The sequence below is a fragment of the Sitophilus oryzae genome, unplaced genomic scaffold, assembly GCF_002938485.1.
Source record: "Sitophilus oryzae breed Bouriz unplaced genomic scaffold, Soryzae_2.0 scaffold_1018_pilon_pilon, whole genome shotgun sequence".
Classification (NCBI taxonomy): Eukaryota; Metazoa; Arthropoda; class Insecta; order Coleoptera; family Curculionidae; genus Sitophilus; species Sitophilus oryzae.
In genome coordinates, this window is record NW_022145636.1 from 894050 (window position 1) to 917988 (window position 23939).

A 23939-nucleotide genomic window follows, 5' to 3' on the forward strand; every position below is an offset into this window, starting at 1 on the left:
TCCCTAATTCGTGGTACGAAAATAATTGTTTTTTATGACGATGTGCAAACGAGTAAAATTTCCTGTGCGCAAAAATAAACTCGCGTAAAATAACAATAAACAGCGTAATAGAGAGATATCGCTAAACCGAATAGCGTGCATGGACGTTAATAAGGCCAGGTGTTATTTTCTTTACGTGAGGCGGTATTAACTCTCTTCATTTATAGTTATCGGATCGGAAAGAATTCTGTTCTAAACTTAATCTAACTTTGAATTTAAAACTTTGAAATTGTTTTGTTTACTAGGTATTTTAAAACTAAAGGACTAAAGTGCTTATTTCCAGTGCTTTATTGTTCAACGTATGCCAGTGGGTTTAGGGCAACAAGCAACAAATTCTCTTAGAAGGGTTAAGTCGTCATCTGCTGTAAACCTAAGCCTCTTTATAGGTTCTTTAATATTGGAAGAGGTGGAATCCATATTTTGGGCCATATTTATTTAATTCAAACTAATCCCAGCTACTTAAATATCAAATTACCTAATAAAACTAAAGTAATAATTCAAAATAATTCAAACATAACTTAAAATAAAAGATCTCGCCGGCCGGCTCCGGTTGTCAAATACCCGCACATGCCCATTTAAGCAATTTTTAAACATTATTTAGAAATAGCGCTTGGTGTAATTGATCCGTAAATTACGTCAGGCGGTAACGTTATTAGCGGGTGTTGCGTTAAAAATTGACTAGCGCATATCGTAACCATGATAAGGTACACGTAAATACTGCATGACGCTATTCGGTTTTCCGATATCTCTCTAATAACTGTGCCGGTCAGGCGCTGTGCACAATTTTAGTGGCCATAAGTGGGCGTGCTATGTGCGCAAACTAGTAACCTAACTAGTGCCCGATTCCGAAACTTGGAACCACGAAAAACAATAAAGAAAAAACAAAGTTTATAATCTGTATAATCTGTGCACAGATCCAGCAGACGTATTTTAATCAAACAAAACGCAACGCAGTTTTGAGTGATGTGCCACACTGCTTTAGCTTGATTATAGATGAATTAGCCTTAAACCCTACGTAAGGAGTTAGTCGGGGTTGGTCAAAAAGTACAGTCTAATCTCTAAAAAAGTAAAAAAAATACATATAAAACTACATGATATTTATGTTATTTTAAATACAATGTTTATTTATAATAAATAACTCGATTATAAAGTATGTTTAAATCATTGTTTTTCTGTATTAATGGTATTTTACTTACTTACTGCCATTACTCGCTGACGAGTATTTGACCCGCATCAGAAGATCGTTTGGAAGGCGTTTTCTTTCATGAATTTTTCTGTGACTGAAAAGTCCGATACCTGATGTTATCTCTTTTCCGCACTCTGGACATTCAAAAATCTCATTACTTTGCTGCCTCTTTACTTTTTGGTTGTTGCTGTTAACTGAGTTTACAATTCTTCTCCATTGAGTTCTATTGTGAACTGCTTCTTCCTAATGAATCTGCATGTTAAGTTTTCGTGGAAACTGTCCTTGTACCTTTTGAGTTGTCCACCCTGTTTCCTCTTCTCTTTCTCAGCCTGGTTCCATCCAGTGTTGGATATAGGCCTCTTCTAGGTTTTTCCATGCTTCGCGATCTCTAGCCAATCTTATCCATTGTCTTCCCGCCACTGCCCTGACGTCATCGACCCATCGCTTTTTTGGTCGGCCCACACTTCTTGTTGTTCCCCTAGGTCTCCATAGGATTACTTTTTGGGGCCATCGGTCTGGATCCTGTCTTGCCACATGTCCTATCCATTGCCACTTCAGACTTGCCACTCTTTTAACGACATCTATTAATTTTGTTTTTTGACGTATGTGGGTATTCCGTATTTTTCCCTAATGGTGACTCCCAACATGATTCTTTCCATGGCTCTTTGTGCTACTCGTAGTTGTTCTGCTGTTTTTCGGGTAATTGCCATAGTCTCTAAGCCATACGTAAGCACAGGTAGAATGCAGCTGTCGTAAGCCTTTTTCTTTAGGTTCATGGGCACCTTTTTATCCTTGAAAATATTGCTCATATTTCCAAATGCTACCCATGCCAAATGGATCCTGCGTTTGATCTCCGTATTTTGGTTTTCCTTGCCCAGCTTGATTTTATGACCTAAATATATATAATGGTCTACGTTTTCAATAATAACGTTGTCAACGGTAATGTTATGGATATTGTTGCTCATTATCTTGGTCTTCTTCAAGTTCATTTTAAGGCCAATTTTCTGGGATTGGTCATTTAGCTCATTTAGCATGGTGTTTAGTTCTTGAATGTCGGTGCTCAGCAAGACAATATCGTCTGCGAACCTCAGATGGCTAAGGTGTACCCCATCGATGTTTAGACCTCTATTTTCCCATTCTAATTTCTTGAAGACATTTTCCAGTGCCAGTGTAAATAACTTGGGAGAGATGGTATCTCCTTGTCTCACGCCCTTGCCGAGTAGTATTTTTTCTGTTTTGAGGTCATCATCTAATTTAACTTGGAAGGTTGCACTATCATAGATATTTTTAATAATGGAATAATATCTGGAATCAATTCTCGCGTCCTCCAATGCAGCTAGAAATGACCAGGTTTCGATGCTGTCAAAGGCTTTTTGGTAGTCTACAAAGGCCAAATGTACAGGTATTCTGTTGTTTTTTCAATGACTGTTTTAATTGTTTGTAGATGATCGATGGTACTAAAACCTTTTCGAAAGCCTGCCTGTTCTATTGGCTGATAGGAATCTAGTTTCGTAGACAGTCGGTTGTTGATAATCCTAGTGAAGAGCTTGTATAGATAGATTGTTTCCTCTTACCCTTTACAAGCTTGCCATAAAGAAGAGATTTCGGTAGGCGGTTTTCTTGCATTCTGCATACGTATCCAGTCCATTAGTTAGTAATCATGACTTCAGCACTCTCGCAGCTAGCTTTTTCAAGGATAGATACGTATGAAACATGGTGGTACCTTTTGATTCTTAACAGTTGTATAAGTTGTCTCTGTTGCAACTTGTTTAATGCGTTCGTGTGCCGGCCGTACGGCACCCAGGTTTCGCTTCCATATAACATGGTGGGGACTTTTATTGCTCGGTACACTGCAAGTTTCATTTTTGTGCTCAAGTCATGATTGTAGAAAACCCTGTCTTTTAATTTCCAGAATGCTCTTAAGGCGCTGCTAATTCTGTGCTGAATTTCAGAGTCGATATTGACCTTTTCCGACATCAAACTGCCGAGGTAATTGAATTCCGCTACATATTCCAATAGTTCTTCTCCGATTTTTATAGCACTGTTATGATGTTCGGAAGACTGCACATGATTTTAGTTTTATCGATGTTCAGCTTAATGCCCAAAGCCTCGTATGCCCAGGTATATATTCAGCCTTGAATTTTTTTTCCATTATTACACAATACAGATTAAAGGTAGAAGGTTTTAGATTTATTTTAATTTATTTTCGATAACCTGAAATGAAATTTCACGATCTGAAGATCCTGACTGGAAATACCATTAACATTCTAAAACGTTCCTCGGTTCTCGTCATTACCTGTGTGATTACATCTAAATCAAACGGAGAGAAGTTGTCAGCATTTAAGATTGCAATATAGTTAAGAGCGAGTATGGCTCTAATAATTACGAATAAATTGGTAATCATGTTGTATTAATGACACGAATAAAATATAAAAACATCTTATATATAATTAAAGTTTTCTGAGATTATTTAATTCATTTTTGCAAAATCTAAGTATATTACCAATGAAACAGAAAACTTTACGGTTATTATATAAAATATTTATTTTATCATGAAAATAAATCTGGGATTCAGAACAAACTATAACTTAAAAAATGTTAGTTCAGGGTTCATTTCTTGAATACAAAATCATATGGCAAATAACACTGATTCATACTTTAAATACAGACATATTTTATAGAAAAAAATGTGAATAAATCTATATTCCGCATCCCATTTTTTTTTACTTTTTTATGGAATTAAATTTATTATTATTATTTTATTTCAAAACTAAATTAGTGGTAATTTTTCACATATGATGTAATATCTGGTTTAAAAATTGCCAGTTTTTACACCATATTTAAATATAATTTACCGCACCTAAATAAGGTTGCATAGCCTGAACAGAAAGTTAAATGTGCTATAATATGGTGCACGGTAGTTTATTTTTTTTTTGTTCAACTTGTATTACATTGAACTTTTTTTTTAATTACATTTCAGACTTGGATTCTTTTAAGAAGGAATAATTTATATATATTTTTCTGCTGAAATTTTATGAGATGAGGATTACAAGATTGCTTTTATACAATTAAAAGATTAAAAATATTATCGCCTTAATTAAATTAGAATTTTTCACGTAGTTTTGAAATCTAAAATAATCATATTGGTATATCTGATATTTATAAATATTCGATAGTTACTGAGTAATAATTTTAGAAAAATTTTACATATAAAACTTATCAACTTTCTGCTTCAGCTGCTCCGATCGTTGTTCGCCATCCCTCTCTATCTTGAGCGGCTATAGAAGCCTCTTGCACGCTGTGACCAATAATTTGTTTGGTTTGGTCCACCCAGCGCGTCGGAGATCGTCCTCTTGGTTCGATTATGATTTTTTCCAGTCCATCTTTTCTTCTCGAAATGTGCCCGAAGCCCGAAGTACCTAAGATATGACTGGTTTATTTTGGTTGAAAGTCTTGTGTTAACTTTCAACTGCCTTAGAATTGATACGTTGGTCCGATGTCCTGTGTATGAAATTCGCAGCATTCTTCTGTAGGCCCACATTTCGAAACCATCTATTTTTCGTCTGTTTGTAGTTTTCAGAGTCCGTGTCTCTGATGCATAAGTAGCGATATGATATATCAATGTGTTTACTAATTTTAATTTGTTGCGCTGGGATATTACAGAGTCTTTCCATATTCGTGATAGTTTTATATTCAAATTACGAGCTATTGCTAGTCTGCGTTTGATTTCCTCGTCACAGCCTCCCTTGTTTGTTATGAGGGATCCGAGGTAATTGAACTTTCCAACCACCTCAAAACCATCAATCTCCCTGATGTTAGTAGGAATTCGGTCTATTATCATGATTATCATGACTTGCGTTTTCCTTTTGTTTAGCATAATACCATGTTCCGCACTAATCTTACTCAACCTTCTCATTATTTGAACAAGTTCTTCCTCAGAGCATTTTTTTTGAGGGGGTGGTAAAAAACCTTTTATAGGCGAGTGGTGTTCGTTCCCATCACCATCTCGAGAGAGACGATCATAGAGACGAACTCCAAACAGTGTGGGAGTCGAATTGTTACCCACTAAAAAAGTCCACCTCCGAGGAGTCAGCTCCTCCTCTCCCCTTTACCCGGAACCGCCGCATGGCATTACTTCGGGTTCGTACGTGATCTTGGGGTTTATATCTTATCTATGTTATTTTTTATCTATATTCTATTCTATTTATTTTTAGGATATTTCCACATTTCTTGCCTTTTCCTTTCTCTATTATTATTTCTTTTATAAATGTCCCTACCTTTCCCCATATTTCGCTAGTTTTGGTCATTTTCATAATCAAGGTGTCCGAAGTTAACATTCCTACATCCGACAATAAGGCAGACCTTCCGTTTTCCCATCTCGGACAACAGAACAAGGTGTGCTCGGCATCGTCGATTTCGACGCAGTACATGCAGTTGCCATTTGGTATTTTCTTTATTCTGTGCAAGAAGTCCATGAAGATTCCATGCCCGGAAAGAAACTGCGTAATGTAATAGTCCACGTCTCCGTGTTTCCTACTTGTCCAGTCCTCCACGTTGTGAATTAACTTTCTAGTCCACCTTCCCTTGTCGGATGTATCCCACTCGTCTTGCCATTTTTGATACGTACCTCGTCGTTGATGGTTTTTCACCTCATCGTTAATCTCTGCTTTGACATATAACTCTCGCTTTTCCTCAGCTGCTAAATGCAGCGGGATCAGCCCAGCTATAACCAACACAGCATCTGTTGATATCGTACGATACGCTGAACAGATCCTTAGGACCATTTTTCTCTGTGTGGAAAGCAATATATTTTTCGTCCATTGGAATTTTAGTGCCTCGACCCATACAGGAGCGCCGTATAGAATTATATTTTGCATTGATACTGCAAAAACTTTTCTTTTTTTTTGAGGACGGTCCTTTTAGGTTCGGTAGTAGTCCACATATAGCTTTGACAGTTCTGTTGGCTTTTCCGCAAGCATTCTTTACATGTTGACTGTAAGTTAGCCCTCTATCTAGTGTTATTCCGAGGTATTTTACTGTATTAGTTGGTTTAACGTACTTCCCACCGACTTTAAATTGTATACCACGTATCTTTGTCTTTCGGTTTAGAAGAATAGCAGTTGTTTTCTCTGGCGCAACTTCCAACTGGTTTTGATTGATCCACAAGTATATATAGTGTAAAGCCTCTTCGGTTTTGCGTATCATTCCTTCGGAGGTTTCAGCTGTGGTTAATACAGCCAGATCACGCAGATGATCTGGCTGTATTAACCACAGCTGAAACCTCCGCTTATAAACCTGAATTAACCAGCAGATTATTTTTACTCCTTGAGGCACCCTTATTTCCATTACGTCATCGTAAAGGATATTCCAAAGGGTAGGACCCAAAACGGATCCCTGGGGTACGCCTCCCCCAACCTCTTCTTGGTGGTCTTTATCCAAGTTTACAGTACGCTGTGTAAAATATGATATTATAATATTTATAAGATATGGGCTGATGTTTCTTCTTGCTAACTTTGACAATATTATAGGCCATGCTGCCATATTAAATGCATTTCTCACATCTACTAGTATCAGCGCATGCCATTTTTCGGGTTTGTCCTTGACGGTCTTTGTTACAAGATCAACTGCACTGATTGTTGTGACTTTTTTATGAATCCAAACTGGTTAGGGTTAAACCCACCTTTATTTTGTATTTCTTCCATTAATCTATTCTTTATTAAATTTTTATATACTTTGGCGGTTGCGCTAATCAGGCAGATTGGACGGTATTTAGTTTCTTCTACCTTCATTTTTTTGGGCTTGTCTATGAGAATTAATTTGGAACTTTTCTAAATATCGGGAAAATCGTTATCATTTAAAAGTTTATTAAACACCTCCAAAAAGTATTGCGAGTTATTTCGGATGATAAATTTTACAACTTCTGGTGGTATTCCGTCGGGGCCTGGGGCTTTTCCGCTTTTTAATTTCTCGGAGGCAACTGAGAGTTCGTTTAATGTCAATCTTTTATAACTATTTTTTTGGTCTTGTTTATGCATATTCAGATTTATACCTTTAGGAGGCATAAAGGGATCTCGAAAAATGGCCGACTTCTCTTCAATTTGTAAGGTCGTCTTTCGGTTAGTTAGCTTTAATTGTGCCTTTACAATTTTGTATCCGTCGCCAAAAATATCCTCTTCTAAGTTTTCGCATAGTCCTTCCCATTTCCTTTCCTTAGCACGGTAGATGCATCTTTTGAGATTTCTTTTAACTATCTTATACTCCTCTAATAGTACAATTCTTTTTCCTTCGTTTTTTTCTCTTTGAAATTTTCGTCTTTTCTTCCTAACTGCCAATATTTCATTATGTATGTCCTCTGACCACCAGTATGGCATGCTGTAATCATCGTTGCGTCTAATTATTCTTGTAGTGCTTCCTTTGAATGCTTTCTGAACCAGTAGTATACAACTTCCTCAGAGCATGCAAGAATTAAGGTATCATGGGCATACCTAAGGTTCGTGATCTTTTTTCCACCTATCGTTAGTCCGCCTCGCCAGCCCTGCAAGACCTTTCTCATCATATACTCTCCATAGATGTTGAAGGATATGCGTGATACCTTGTCTCACACCACGTTTCGGACTAAAAGAGGGAGGGCGTTCATGACTTTGAGTTTTCCGGGGTTGTCTTCGTAACGATTTTTAAGTAGAAATATAAGATGTTTTGACACTCCCATGTTTTCCAACACCAGCCACAGCTTCTTCCACTTTACACAATCAAAAGCCCTACTATAGTCGACGAAGCATGAATATGTTTTAACATTAAATTCATTTTTCTCTGTTCTGTACTCGTGTTCCTTTTCCTGGCATAAACCCTGTTTGTTCGTCAGGGATCTGTTGGAGCAAAAAATGCTTTTGCGTTTAAATATTACCAGGTTTTATTTAATATGATCATGGAGAAAATTTCACAGTAAAAGGTGTAAGATTTAATATACTGTGGATTTAGTTTTTCAACAAATTCTACTTTTTTAGTATCATATTTTCGAGACATTTTTAAAATAATTATAGAAAATTCTGATCAATTTCAATATATTTACTGAATTCTTTTAAGCATAATATAATAAATTTAACTTATTTATTATAACCAAAAAACTAAAATTCTGAGAATGCAATTTAAAAAAGAACCTTGATTTACATATTATTTCTATGCGATCTACATGAACGGTAACAGGGACGGAGTGAAATAAGGTGGCCGGATAGTTCTGATTTCATAACGAGCGCTGCTAGCGGAATTTTAAAACATCGGTTGAACTGCATCAAGCCTATACAGCACTGGGATATTTCTAGGCGCACACAAAATCCCCCGTTGCTAAGAAAAAGATGCTTTCCTCAATTAAGGGATTTCATTAATTGTGCTTGTGTTTAACATACTTTTTTAATTACAGGGTAGGCAAGAGTTATCTCCCACTCGCAGCGAGATTGGACACCCAGAGAAACTACCAAAGATCCGTCCGAAAAACGCGAAGAATCGCCTGGAGCAGAATGTAATGACCCAGAGCTGCCCCACGCCGCCCCAATCCAGACGGAAGTTCTTTCTCAACCCCAAAGCGATAAGAAGCCCGTTTTTAGGGCGGGGGTGGAGGCAGCAAGCAGACGGAGCCATGTCAGGTAAGATTTAGACTTTTTTATTGAGTTAACACAAAATTATATGTAAAATCAAATTAGTATGTCCAATAACAAAAAAATAATTCATTTTGAGGGTGAAAGTTTCTATATTATGTGCGACATATTTTAATTCTAAAAAAGTGTAGACATATTCACCAGGGACGTGCATATGGGTTATTACTGGAATATTTTTCTAAAAAAAATATGTGCGCCACTGACTTCTTTTTTATTTTGTTAGCAAAATTGTATAGACCGTTAAATGCTGATTAAAAGTTGTCTCTTGGTATTTTGTCGATTTCGATCTCCTTAATGAGACAAACGCAATTTAATTAATTTGCCTTAATCCAATAATTCTAATAGCAGCTTTTAACCTCTCTTTCTAGGTCTACCTCTCTTTCTTCTGCCCTGGGGAGCCCATTGAAAAATTTGGTTACCCGTTCTCCGGCATACGCGAACATGTCCAAACCACTTTTTTTTTTTTTAAATACTAATAAATTACATTAAATAAATGATTTATTATTTTTTTATTTTTTAGTTTATTGATTGTGATTAATAAAATTGCGTTTGTCTCATCAAGGAGATCAAATCAAATAAATGGCCTAGACGCCTACGTGTATTAGGCATTATTTTTAAAAGATTATATTTGTTTTTTATTAGACATACTGAATTAATTTTGAGTTTAGCGTAATTTTCTTTTCGAAAACTCCAATTGTTGCCAACTCTTTGGTTATCATATACATAGAGTCACTTTGGTTCTATTATAAGCTACAATTGGTAGTAGGTATTATAATTCCTGATTATAGTAATTTGTACAGAGATTAGGATTGTAATGATTATACGAAAATCACAAAATAGGCACAATTTGTTTTCGTATGGGTTACAGTTTTTCCAAATCTAAGAGTTTAGTAATTTTTTTAATTAATTATTATTAGTTTTAATTAATTAATAGTTTCCATGTACACCTAAAGTTTTCTTCTACATATATCCATGTAATGTTTGTATATGCAATATAAAGGGTGAGTCTTAAATAAGTGCAAATATTTTCAAGAAACATATTTGTTCTTTACCGTTTTTCAAATAAGCCCAAAATAACCGAGTTATTTTGCTTTGAAAATTTAAAAAAATATATTTTTTGTTTAAATTTTGCGAACCTTTCAGTCTTTTCTGGGTTTTCTTTCTTCTAAATTTAATCTATTACGTATATATTATTACGAAATTATATTTTAACTAAAAACTAAAAAATTTTCCAAAAAATGTTTCAAAAAATTCCAAAGGGACCAGACTAATATGGGAAATCTACCCCCGCGGCTTTTTTGACTCTCACTCAGGGGATCGATCTGGTTTGTGGAGATTTTCAAAAAAAAATTTTTTTAATTTTATTTTTATTTTTATAATAAAATTCAAAATTAATTAATGATGATTTTTTTCTAATTCTTAGAAGTCTAAGACATGAAAAAATAATAGGATCATGATTCTTAAACGAAAAGCCAATTTTTAGCGGAGGAAAGAAAATTTAAATTTTCATTTTTTTAACTTTAGTGAAATAGGCCACTCACTGAAAATCGTCAGAAAATGTCTTTTATACTCCTTTAGATTCAGGAATTTTTTAGAATTTTTTGAAGTGGTGGAGCAATGTGAAAAAAAAACTCATTTAAAAAAAATAAACATAACTAAAATCTTTTTTTTGTAAAATCTTCTTCGGACTCATTTTTTTATAATAATCTTTATGTTTATTTCTGACAAGGATGTATTTTTAATAAAAAAATATTTTCTACTCACTTTTTTAAGATTTTATTTTTTTTTATATCGTTCCACCACAAAAATTCTAAAAAATTCCTGAGTGTAAAGAAGTACCTATAAAAGACATTTTCTGATGATTTTTAGTGAGCGGCATATTACACAAAGTTTAAAAAAATGAAAATTTATATTTTCTTTCCTCCGCTAAAAATCGGCTTTTCGTTTAAGAATCATGATCATATTATTTTTTCATGTCTTCTAAGAATTAGAAAAAAAATCATCATTAATTAATTTTGAATTTTACGATAAAAATAAAATTGAAAAAAAGGTTTTTTTGAAAATCTCGAAAACCGTTTGAGTTAAAGAGCTAAAAATTTGGGTGAATTATTTTGATTCGACACCAAATCCATCCCCAGAGTAAAAGTCAAAAAAGCCGCAGGGGTAGATTTCCCATATTAATCCGGCTATACCCTTTGCAAAATTTCCTTTTTGCGAAAAAAACCTCTTAGACATATTTCTGTGGTTGAAATATACTACTCCTAAAATATTTGCACTTATTTAAGACTCACCCTGTATAATTTTACACAAATTTATTAAAAAAACACTGACATTTCAAAGGCAACTTGACGCCGCCGACGCCGTTTCTCTTTCGACTATAAAGTATTTTGAAACACTGAGGGTCTGTAGAACCGATTTCAGTTGTTATTATTTTTTTATGTAACACACTTTATTCCATAAAGCTTTATTAAAACTTTTAAATTAGATTCAATATGGAATACTATTGTTTTTTGTAAAAAAATCTCTGATTTTTAGTTTCAGTATTCTGTTTCTTGGCGTCCCAAATATTTATTATACGTTAAATAAAACTCTTAGAACCATTAGTTATCGATTTTTAAATACCAAACAACCTTATACATAAAATATATGAAATTCTTGGTCCAATTTCAACCTGAACCTGTATTATTATTTAGCCTCTATGACGTCATCAGCGACATCTACAGAAGGAAAACATTGGCCCAGCGTCGTTTTGGGGAAAATTCGTTCGCTTTGGAAAGCGGGGCATAGCGGTCCCGGTGCCGGACTGAACCAGTTGGCCTCAGGCAGGAAGCTTGATATTATATGTTTTTGATTTGTTTTTCTTTACCCAAATTATTGTATTTAACCATAGATTTAAAAATTATCTTACATGAAATGATTTGAGAAGCATGGTGTTAAATTTCCTCACCCTAGATAACATTTTCTAGCACTCCACTGCTGTACGTACACCAAGTAGTTAGATTTTATTTTGATTTTTTTTTGTTTTCTCCCTTGATTTTATTTTTCTACTAATAGTTTGCTTTGATATTCTTAATCGTTATTGTAAGTTTTGTTTTATTTTTGTATTAACATTTTTTATCAATTAGAAAAAGTATGTAGAAAATGTACTATGTGATTATTCATATCGAAGTAATAATATTAAATACTTTTGCAGTTTTTGGAGAACGAAAAAATAAATATTAAACATTTTATAACCTTATGTTCAACGATGTTTTTAAACTCCAACTCCCTTGATATATAGAAATATTTGATGAGAAATAGTTAAATTAATATATTTACTATTATTGTATTATTAGATGTCGATATGGCAATTTATAACTTTTACATAAGTTTATAAATACACTGATGGATATACAAAGCAAGTCACTATAATATATTTTAAGCTGCATTTTGTGATATCATCTCATTTCAAAAAGTCACTGACGAGTAGCTCCACTAGTTCACTACACAATGCAGTAGCAAATGATCATTTTTCTGATAATTTAATGTAACATACAGGATAAAAGAAGAAGTAATATATTTTCAACTAAAATTTATACTGCGACGCCGGTTTTTCAAGTTCATCTAAGCAATTATGCACCCATAGTGGTGAAGATTATTTTTTTCACATTTTCTTTTTTTTTTTTTTTTGTTTATCTTTAGTAGTTTTAAAGTTATACCCTTTTTTCCAGAACATTACATTTTATATATACCTCTCTGATTAACTTAATGTCACAGTTTAAATTTTAGTTAAAAATTACTTCTTATTTCATCCTATATATTAAATTAACAGAAGATGAAAATCCACTTTATTTTCCTTAAAATGGACTGCATAAAAGTGCATTGCGGTATAAAATAAAATACCGTATTATCGAAAAAAAACGGCGTCCAGTTGGCTTGGAAATGACGATCGATGACATTTCCCATATAAGTTTACATATAAAATGACAGCGATCTTCATTTCATAACCATCGTTGACGCCGTTTTTATTCGTTCATACGGTACAATATATTATAAAACTACAGTTTTTACAGAAATTATGTATGGCACACTTTAGACACTTGTGTGAAATAACAGTTACAAAATACATTCTTGCTTGCTTTACGACGGCATCTTTAATATATTTATTAATTTTGTGTGTTAAAATATATCACTGTAATCGGTATTTCAATGTCATTTTTGTTCGCAGATGATGAGGCTTCTCTCAAAACCCCATCGGCCAAAAAATCTTCGGAAAACGACATGTACATGCGACTTGGACTTCTACTAGGCGATGGAGCAAGAAGATCCAAAGGTAAATCATTATCCATATTTAACCTGTAACAGTTTAAAACTATCTGTTATTTTTTTCATAAAAACTTCCCTTATAAGTAATAATAGTGATGTCGATTTTCGTTACTTTGATTACTATGATTACTTTGTACTGATCTTGGTACTGCGTAGTTTATTTGGTATTAGCAAATAAAATAGCGCTGTCGGTATCGGTCGACAACAATTTTTTTTCACAATGTCTAGCAACTTGGGGACTAAACCCTCCATATAGTTCTTTGTAATTGGCCTAGAATTGCCTAGTACAAACAACCGCAGATTTGACAGGTTGTTGCACCGACATAAATACATTCTTGTCATAGTTTGTTCCATAACAAATTATTTTTACCAATCTCCAGTAATTCTAAAGAAATCTAAAGAAAGTTAAATGCACTATTTTTTATCAAATAACACATGTTTGTAGAAGGGTTATTGTATTTCAAAATACCAATTTTAGGTAACCAAGGTTATAATCTCGAATCATGCTCGTCGTTGGCCAGTTATGAAACTAGTGCCATGATGTCGACTAACACCAGTCCAGTGTCTACACTAACGGGTAGCTCAGAAGACCCTCACAGGACAAACCCTAGTTCTGATAGTGTAGCATCATTAATGTCCATGTCAATGTCTGGGCAAAGCAACTGCAGTACTAGCCCAGTTAGTAGAAGACACAGCGTAACCAGTAAGTCATATTTTTTTACAATATAAAAAACTACACATTGCCAGTTAAATCGGAATATTTCAGTTACTTTAATTAATTTAAAGAAATTTAAATATTAAAGTATGTCGCTGAATTTGTGAATAATGAAAATAGTTTAACTTTAAACATTAAATCAGCTTTAGAAAAATTACTTAAAATCAAATAACTTTATTCATTTTATTAATCGAAAAAGATTTGTTTTCTGAGATCGATTTAACTCTGACCTTTTTGAAGCAATGGATCACCATATCATTAAACGGAAGTTGTGATTAGCAAAATTATTTTTTATTCCTTATTTTAGCTGCTCAGCCAGGTCAAATAGAAGATCTCAATTTATTTAAGAATAGAAGAACCTGTATTCGACGATCAGCTAGGACTGGTATCGTCATCAAAGGAGCCATCGACCCAAAAATTCGATTCGCCCAGTATAAAGCACCTCAATTAACACTGAAGCCGTTGTTTTTCGAGGTACCTCTCCAAGAACCCGATCCCCTATTTCTCGGAAGGCATTGGCTTTTCAAAAAAATGGAAGAAATTATTGGTAAAAGTCGAAAAGTTAATTTAAATCAAAAAAACATTAAACTTTTTTTTAATTATAGGTTCTCCAGGTTGTGGAGTTCTATTAACAGGCAACACTGGTACCGGCAAAACAGCCTTAATTCTACAACTCGTCGAGTATAGCTGTTTCGGTCGAAGAAAGGAACCTTTGTATCAATCTGTTCATTCGCCAGAACGCTCTAGAAGCCCTCCATCCACTATATACGGTCCTATCGATTTAGTCTCCGAGAAGATTAAAAAATTAGCTAGTACCATAGTGGCTTACCACTTTTGTCAAGCAGACAATAACAATACGTGCCTTGTTCCTGACTTTATCCATTCCTTAGCGGCGCAGTTATGCCAAGCGCCGCAACTAGTCGCTTATAGAGAGCATTTATTGAACGAAACTACGCTTCAAAATGTGTTGTCTCTAAAAGAATGCATTGCGAATCCCGATGTAGCCCTTACAAGAGGCATACTTGAGCCTCTTTCAAGTTTGAAAAGGGTTGGAAAAATCGATAATATTACTTGTACAATTTTAGTAGATGCACTTTGCGAAGCTGAATATCATAGATCAGATAACGGTGATACAATTACGACGTTCCTTCTAAAACATATTCCAAACTTTCCGCCTTGGTTGAAAGTAGTCGCCACTGTAAGAACTCAGCTTCAAGAATTGACAAAACAGTTTCCTTTTACTAGAATAAGTCTGGATAACACTCCTGTAAATGAAAATATCCAAAAAGATATTTTAGGATATATCAATTTTAGGCTACAAAACAGTCCGAGTATACAAAGCAACATTACATTATCTACGAATGGAAAAGTCGAAAGTGGAAGTGTATCGCAACACAAATTTTCGCAACATTTACTAAATCTATCGCAAGGTTCCTTCCTGTTTGCAAAATTAACTTTAGATTTATTAGAACGTGGACAGCTGGTAGCAAAATCATCGGGCTACAAAGTTCTTCCTGTTACATTGTCACAGATTTACTTGCTTCATTTTAATTTAAGGTTTCCCACAATAAGATCCTTCGAAAAAGTGACGCATATCCTTAGTGTCTGCCTTTCTGCATTATATCCTTTAACTCTGCTAGAAATTTTTTACTCAGTAAATTCACTTCTAGTTGACAATTTTCTCGCTTGGAAGGAATTCCTACAACGGTTCAAGTTACTATCCGGTTTTCTTGTCAAAAGACTTGATAACACATACATGTTATTCCATCCATCGTTTAGGGAATGGCTGATACGCAGAGATGAGAACGAAGCAACCAGATTCCTGTGCGACCTGCGATCAGGACATGCTGGTATTGCCTTCAGATTATCTAGAGTTCAAACACCTCTAGACCCTGAAAAAACTCTCGAGTTAGGTCACCATATTTTAAAAGCTCATGTTTATAGAAACATGTCTCTTCCAACACTGACTTCTAGAGACCTACAAGCTTTTTGGGTGTGTCAAAGTTCGGAGAATGTGTCCGAGGCTGTATGTCACATCAGAAACATCTACAGTCCCAACGTAAAAGTTTCGAGGCTTCTTTTACTTGCTGGCGCTAGTCCTAATCACATAACAGACTTCCTCGGTAAATGCCCAGTATTATGCGCCTACGCTAACGAAGGAAACGTTCCAATGGTCTCTCTTCTACTGGAATTTGGAGCCGATGTTGAACTAGCCAACAGTCAAGGTCAGACAGCGCTATCCATGGCGTCATCGAAAGGACACTGTGACGTAGTAAGACAGCTGATAGCGGCTGGAGCTAGTCCGGGTCACGCGGACGCTGTTGGGTACTGTCCTTTGGTCCACGCAGCTAGGAACGGATGTCTAAATGTAGTGGGATATTTGCTGGCTTGCGATTGGATATTGAAAACGGAAAACGATGTGGAACTTGCCGATGCTGCCCAGCAAGCACTTATTGCAGCGTCTGGACAAGGGCACACGGAAATAGTCGAATACTTGTTGGATATGGCGGAAGTAAATGCTGACATTCCAGATTCTATTACGGGTAAGTGATTATTAAGCCTTGAACTGTGAAAAGTCTAAATGTGAAAAAATATTGAGATATTTCATACTGTAATTTTTATACTGCCGTGGTTTTGAATATCTAACATAATCGAGGAATACAACCACACTTAGAATTTTGACTGTCAAAATAGAAAATTTACACAATTTAAGGTCAATCCACTAGATGCACATTAATTTATTGATGATGTACACACTAGATTCTTGTACAGGGTGCGCCAAATTGGACGCTTTTAAAGGGAAACACCCCTTTCTATAGGAGATACTAATGTTGGTGTCTGGAGTTCAATTTTTATCAGAAACATATTTGGTGAAAACTGCACATCGATATCTGTACAGGGTGGGTCAAATTCGACGCTTTTAAATGGAAAGACCCTTTTCTATAGGAGACAGACAAAAACTAATATCGGTGTCCGGAGCTCAATTTTTGTCAAAAACATGATGATGAAAACCGCATATCGATTATCTGTTACCGTTTCGGAGTTACGGGGTGTTTTTCAAAAATATGCATTTTTAACAAATCGCTGTTTTCTTGCAAACAGAAAATTTGATTTTTTATATGAGACTAGAAAGAATTGAAAATATTGAAAAGAATTTAAAATTACCTTTCCAAAAATATAACACACTTGATATTTTGCTCGATTCCTCTTCGAGATATAGAGTATATAAAAATTCGCCCGCTTTAAATAAGTAGGTTTTGACGGCACCGGCTGTAATGCAAAAAAATTCTAGCTGTGAGCATCAATTAAAACGAAAATAATATTTGCTGCGAGAGATGCAGAATTTTATAACAATTTAAAATATATTTAACCAACATCAACACATTTAAACTATATCTAATAACAATAAAAATAAATAACAAACCAAGACATGATATTTTGCTACAGGTGACGACATATCGACCGTCTTCTGTTATGGGCAGACGGGGCAGTTTTTGAACATTTCTCGCGGAATTCATTAACTCAGTGGGGGTGAAAGATACTTTCTGATAACTGCTAAGTATTTCTAATTCTTGTCTAGATTATACGGAAGAATAAGGAACCTTTATTCTTCCGCAAATATATCCATAGGATTAGATCCATGGGCACTAAGTCAGGCGGCCTCGACGGCCAACGGCTGGGATCTTGGTTAGCTATTCAATTCTTCTTGAAATTGGCTGCAAACTTCAGCGTTCAGAGGCGGTGCGTTGTCTTGCTGGAAAATATGTTTTCGAGTTCCATTAAGGGCATATCATCATTAAGGGGTCCAAAGCTTACTAGTTAAAAGTGGCGAACTTTTAAAAATTCTGTATTTCGAAGGGGATTATAACAAAATATCAAGTGTGCTATATTTTTGGAAAAGTAATTTTAAATTCTATTCAGTTAATTAAAAATATAGAGGGTGTCCCAAATAAAAAATCAATTTTTCTGTTGATAACTTTTAAATTATTAATTTTAAAAAAATTATACTTAAACCATTAAATTCTACGTAAAAAGGTGCTTTGGAAATGTTTTCATAGAAATACAAAATTTTCCATAGTAAAAAAGTTACAGCGATTTGTTAAAAATGCACATTTTTGACAAACACCCCGTAAGTCCGAAACGGTAACAGATATTGATGTGCGGTTTTCGCCATCATGTTTTTGATGCAAATTGAGCTCCAGACACCGATATTAGTTTACGTCTATCTCCTATAGAAAAGGGTGTTTCCATTTAAAAGCGTCGAATTTGACCCACCCTGTACAGCGTTCTAAGACGGTGCCTCGTCTTGCTGGAAAATATGTTTGCGAGTTCCATTAGGGGCAGATCATCCATAAGGGGTTGAAAGCCTACTGGATAAAAGTTTTAAAAAATCAAGTGTGTCTAGTCTATATTTTTGGAAAGGTAATTTTAAGTCCTTTTCAGTTAATTAAAAATATACGGGGTGTCCCAAATATAAAATCACTTTTTCTGTTGATAACTCTTAAATTATTAATTTTAAAAAATTATACTTAAACCATTAAATTCTGCTTTGGAAATGTTTTTATAAAAATACAAAATTTTCCAAGCAAAAAAATTATAACGTTTTGTTAAAAATGCACACTTTTCAAAAACATCCCGTAACTCCGAAACAGTATCAGATATCCATGTACGGTTTTACCATCATATTTTTGATAAAAATTGAGCTCCAGACACCGATATTAGTTTTCATCTATCTCCTATAGAAAAGAGTGTTTCCGCTTAAAAGCATCCAATTTGACCGACCCTGTACACATATAACAAATGTTTTAACTTCTTAGACAATTAGAATTTATGAGAGCATTCAAAAAGGAAATACAGAAAGTGTATGATCAGAGACAATGTTACATTAATATTGTTTAGATATAATGTTAAATTGTGAGTCTATATAAAATAATTCTGAATCTTTGGAAATATAGGGATGGTCTGAAGTATATTCAGGAAACTTCGGTAGCATATTCTGCAGATAAGTTCAAGTAAAAAAGTTCCTTTAAATTTATGTTCTAAAATGCTTCATTTCGGAGATACAGGGTATAAAAGTTTCATTTGTATTTCGATTTTCCTCAAATAATCTTTGAAATAACGTCGATATTTGAATGAGAATTGGTGTATTGGAGTTCTTTTTATATTCTAAATTTTATTTTGATGTTAATATGACTCCCACTTGTAAGGGTCGGATTCTACATATTTTTAGCTGGTTTGAGAAGTAATAAATTTTCGTTCGTACCTGTATAAAACTACTGAGTAATAAAATTACATATATACATTTCGGTCGTTATTGCCGTAAAAAAGACCCTTGTAAAAAAACTACTACGACTAATTTCGAGATATTTCGAATCAAAATAATCAATACCTATTTTTATACGAAGAATATGCTGGGCCAAAGTTTTCCGAATACAATTCGTTTGATCCTGTATATCAACGAATATTTTATGTTATATCTTATAGATACTACTTGGTTTTGGTATTCGCATAGCTTTATTTCAATGCATAATATATTATTAATTATTACCTCTGTAATTATTATACATAAATATTTGTCTTCTACTTTAGGTGAAACAGCACTTACCGTGGCATCTGCGAACGGTTGCCATGCAGTTTGCTCAGCACTCATGAGTAGAGGAGCTAGCATATCAATTACCAATAAAAAGGATCTTACACCGTTACTGATAGCCGTTAAGGAAGGCCACTGGGCTGTTGCAGAAAGACTCATACAGAACCACGCAGCTATTGAGCAGCAGGACACCGCAGGACGGTCACCTCTTATGATAGCAGCTTCTGAAGGACATCTTGGTCTTATAGATCTCTTATTAGATAAAGGTAAGTGATAAATTATTTATTATTTTTTTTGGGATTTGTCCGTTCTCGATTTCTGTATTTAGGGATTTTTTAAAAATGAAATATATCGTGACAAATATAACAATGTCGAAACCCTGGAAAATGCTATCAGGCAACCTTTAAGCTATCTGCAAACATTATAATAAATCCCGTTATAAAAAAAAGACAAAACATATATTCAGAAATTCAATGATAACAGTTTAAAAGTAGAATATTTCAGTCCCAAATAAAATTTTAATATGTGTATGACATTTTAGTAAATACCATTTCGATTTTTTTTGTTATCTATCACGGCCTACTAATAAGCAAATGATATCTTCTCACAAATGGAAACAAGCTTGTTTCCGTTTGTACATGGTGGTCTTTTTACTCTTAAAACAAATTTTCTGAGCCAACATAAAATTCATAAGGGTTCTGGGATATAACACACCCCGGCGTCAGAATCAAAAACAAATTGCTTGTTTTAAAAATTCGTTTTTATTTTAAATTTATTTAATTTTCTTTGTCGCAGGTTCAGATATAAATAAAACGGACAAAGAAGGCATGACTCCCCTTTGTTGGGCTTGTCTTAGAGGGAAACTTCAGGCTGCTCAAAGTCTAGTTGAAAGGGGCGCTGATATCAATCATAACGATAAAACAGGAAGGACGCCTCTTGATCTAGCGGCGTTTCATGGCAATCCCACGCTTGTTCAGTACTTGCTCGACAGGGGCGCTCAAATCGAACACGTGGATATCAATGGCATGAGGCCGCTGGATAGGGCGATCGGTTGCAAGAATGTGCAGGCGGTGCATTGTTTTTTGAAGAAGGGGGCTAAGTTGGGACCGGCGACGTGGGCCATGGCTGCAGGCAAGCCAGAAATAATGTAAGTATTTGTTCGTTTATCATTTAGTCTTTAGAGTTGGGGCAGATAATTCTCTACTCGATTAAACTGAACCAAAACCAAGCCAACGCATTAGATTTACAAGATTACAGCCTCAGGATTTTAAGAAAAGGCAGTATCTAAAACGGTTTTATAGAAGTTAGTTTTCCCCCTCATCAGTCGTACCAAAGTTTGTGGCACGAATAGTTGTCGTCTCGGGACTTTCAGTGATGAGGTGTTTTGGTGTTTCCCCATTTCCTCCACAGAATCCGCATTCGCCGTTGTTTCTTAGCTTCAAACTACTGAGATGTTCGTTCATGATGAATCATGTCATCATCAATATCATATTATTAATTTATTGTAGATACAGATGAGACTAAAACCACTTAAAATAAAACAATTAATTTTCAGGACAACTACAAATACAAAAATATGTTTTTTATGTAAAATTTAACCGATTTTGTAATACTTTATACAGGGTGAGTTTCCTACGTTGTTCTCTATGGGTATCTCGGAAACTACTGGAGATAGAGAGCCGGTTAAATGGCGAAAGTATTGCAGTTTTGTGGGGTTATAAATATACGCCTTTCAGATTTTTAAAAAAGTTCATGGCTTACTAGATATTTCGAAAAAAACAAATTTCGGCTATTTTAAAAATTGTCCCTAATTCCATTATAAGCTATTTTAGACAAAAAGTTTTCAGATAAAAGTTGTAGATAATCACATCCTTAATGAGATTGTGTCCTCTGTTTTTTTCAAAAGCCTGTCATTTTTGACATATGACACAAACATATGTTTTTTTTAAAAAGTGCCATTTTTTAAGCTTTTTAGCGATATAAGCTATAATATGTTCTCTTCGAAAAATTATCAAGTTATAGCCAATTCTTATAATTTTTAAATAATTTCACTTAGTTAGCCATGAAAACAAGTTTAATCGTCTTTACTCTCATAAATGTGAAACTGCCACATCCAAACTTTGTAAATTAAAATAAACAAAAATTGAAAATATGAATTTTCCAAATGATGAAAAGCGTGTAAGATTATTGGTTCAACTTTTTTTGACCATACATTATCGAGGATACGTTGACTGGTGAATGTTATGTTTTTTAGAGAACGATTTTCAAGACTTGTTAGAAAAGTTAAATTTAGTTATAGCCAATTCTTATATTTCTTGACTAATTTCACTTAGATTGCATGGCATTCTTATTCTGTTGTGATTTATAACTTATAAAAAGTCAGAATATATTACTAAACGGTTCTTTAGAATTTACATTACACAAACTAAAACTTAAAAAAATAATATCACTTCTGTCACTGCATACACTTTAAGTTATTTTATCCCTGAGTTTGTATTATTATGATATAAATAATTTTTAACATTTCTCTCATTATGGGGGAGGGGGGGGGGTCATAATGAAAGTCATGTTGGAAACACTCTATTGATGCGCGAGTATCTACACGCTTTTCTTCATTTGAAAAATTTACAATTTTTCAAATTTTCATATTTACAATTTTTGTTTATTTTAATTTAAAAAGTTTGGATGCGACAGCTTCTCATTTCTGAGAGCAACGGCGATTGAACTTGTTTCCATGGCTAACTAAGTAAAATTGTTTAAAAATGATAAGAATTGGCTATAACTCAGTAATTTTTCGAAGAAAACATATTATCGCTTATATCGCTAAAAAGCTTAAAAAATGGCGCTTTTTATGAAGTCATGGCCAACTATGGTTTCCATTTAAAAAAACATATGTTTGTGTCATATGTCAAAAATGACAGACTTTAGAAAAAAACGGAGGATACGATCTCAGTAAGGATGTGATTATCTACAACTTTTATCTGAAAACTTTTTGTCTAAAATAGCTTATAATGGAATTGGAACAATTTTTAACAGAGCCGAAATTTGTTTTTTTCGAAATATCTAGTAAGCCATGAACTTTTTAAAAAATATGAAAGGCGCATATTTATGACCCCAGAAAACTGCAATTCTTTTCCCATTTAACCGACTCTCTATCTCAAGTAGTTTCTGAGATACCCATAGAGAGCATCGTAGGAAACTCACCCTGTATCTATCCATTACAGATATATGTTATCGAATACATGTCTATTAAAAAGTGGAGATGTGTTTTTATCACTATGTAAATGCATAAGCTAAGGTCTGGAGGATTTTAAGGTACTCTTTAATATATTCAAGATAAATTTCTTTCGTTCGTCTTTCAGGCTACATAACGCAGTCGGGGATTCACTTGAAAGACTCAAGAAGCACGCGTAACACGAGAAATAATCAAAACCGATTCCGAAAAACTAACATTTTATTTACTAGTGGTATTGAGCATTGTTGTTGTTTGGAAAATAAAACAAAATAGATTTTTCAAAAAATTTTGAAAAAAGTTCTAGTTGGGAACGCAACAAGTCTAACACGCAAATTTTATCGATTTAAACTTCTAACTGCAGAATATACCGTCTGAATATACTACCTGTTTGAAGATATTCCATAACCAGTTGTACAGGGTGGACCATTTTGGTTGTTTCTATAGGGTATCTAGGAAACCGTGAGAAATATTCAAATTTTGATACTGCAGTCTCGGGTTCTTTTTTTGAAAAAATTACAATGGCGCAAACGGATCGTGGCTATCTTGATTGGTTTCGAAGCTACAGGAGGATTCTCAAATTTTGTACTTTTTGAAGATGTTCGATAGTTTGTTTATCTCAGCAACCACGGAAAAATGAATTATACATTCTAAAGGCACTTTTCTGTGTAGAATGCAGTGGCGTAGTCAGACTTTTTTCGAAAAAAATATTTTTTGAAATATTAACTATACTTATGTTTTTTTAAATAGAACCCCCTGTATATATTTAAATTTTCTTATTCAGCTTGGCATGGGCTTCTCGAAAATATATAACACTCTATATTTATTTTCACTATTAATCTCAACATTTCAAATTTTTCTTAAAATATCCACTTAGTGGATAATAGGCCGCGCCGAGTAACAAAGTAAACGGTTATCATGGTGATCGGAACATACCTTTGATGGATGCGGGACACTTCATTTCAATAGATTGAAGTGTGTGTATTTTAAATAATAAAAAAATGAGTAAATTTGAAAATTTTGAGAAATATAATATGTTAGAATGTTATATTGAGTCTAACAAACATAAGCAAATGGCAGCTGATTTATATTTTGAGCGGTATCCAGAGAGCCGAGCAACCAGACCCAGCCATTTTAAAAGGTTAGAAGATAGTTAATCAATTTTGGATCTTTTCAAAAACTGGGCCTGAAAAATTATCAGAAAGAAGATGAAGAAAATC

General features: G+C 34.2%; 1 protein-coding gene across 1 annotated transcript in view; it reads left to right on the forward strand.

Annotated features, from left to right (window-relative positions):
• The window catches only part of LOC115874415 (protein TANC2), a 42496-nt gene that overhangs the window by 10574 nt on the left and 7983 nt on the right, over positions 1–23939 (forward strand). The window contains exons 4-11 of the mRNA XM_030889582.1: positions 8643–8865; positions 11571–11699; positions 13085–13189; positions 13661–13885; positions 14205–14444; positions 14503–16440; positions 19487–19753; positions 20283–20634. Of these exons, the coding sequence (XP_030745442.1) occupies positions 8643–8865; positions 11571–11699; positions 13085–13189; positions 13661–13885; positions 14205–14444; positions 14503–16440; positions 19487–19753; positions 20283–20634 (3479 nt within the window). The remainder of the gene's footprint in view (positions 1–8642; positions 8866–11570; positions 11700–13084; positions 13190–13660; positions 13886–14204; positions 14445–14502; positions 16441–19486; positions 19754–20282; positions 20635–23939) is intronic.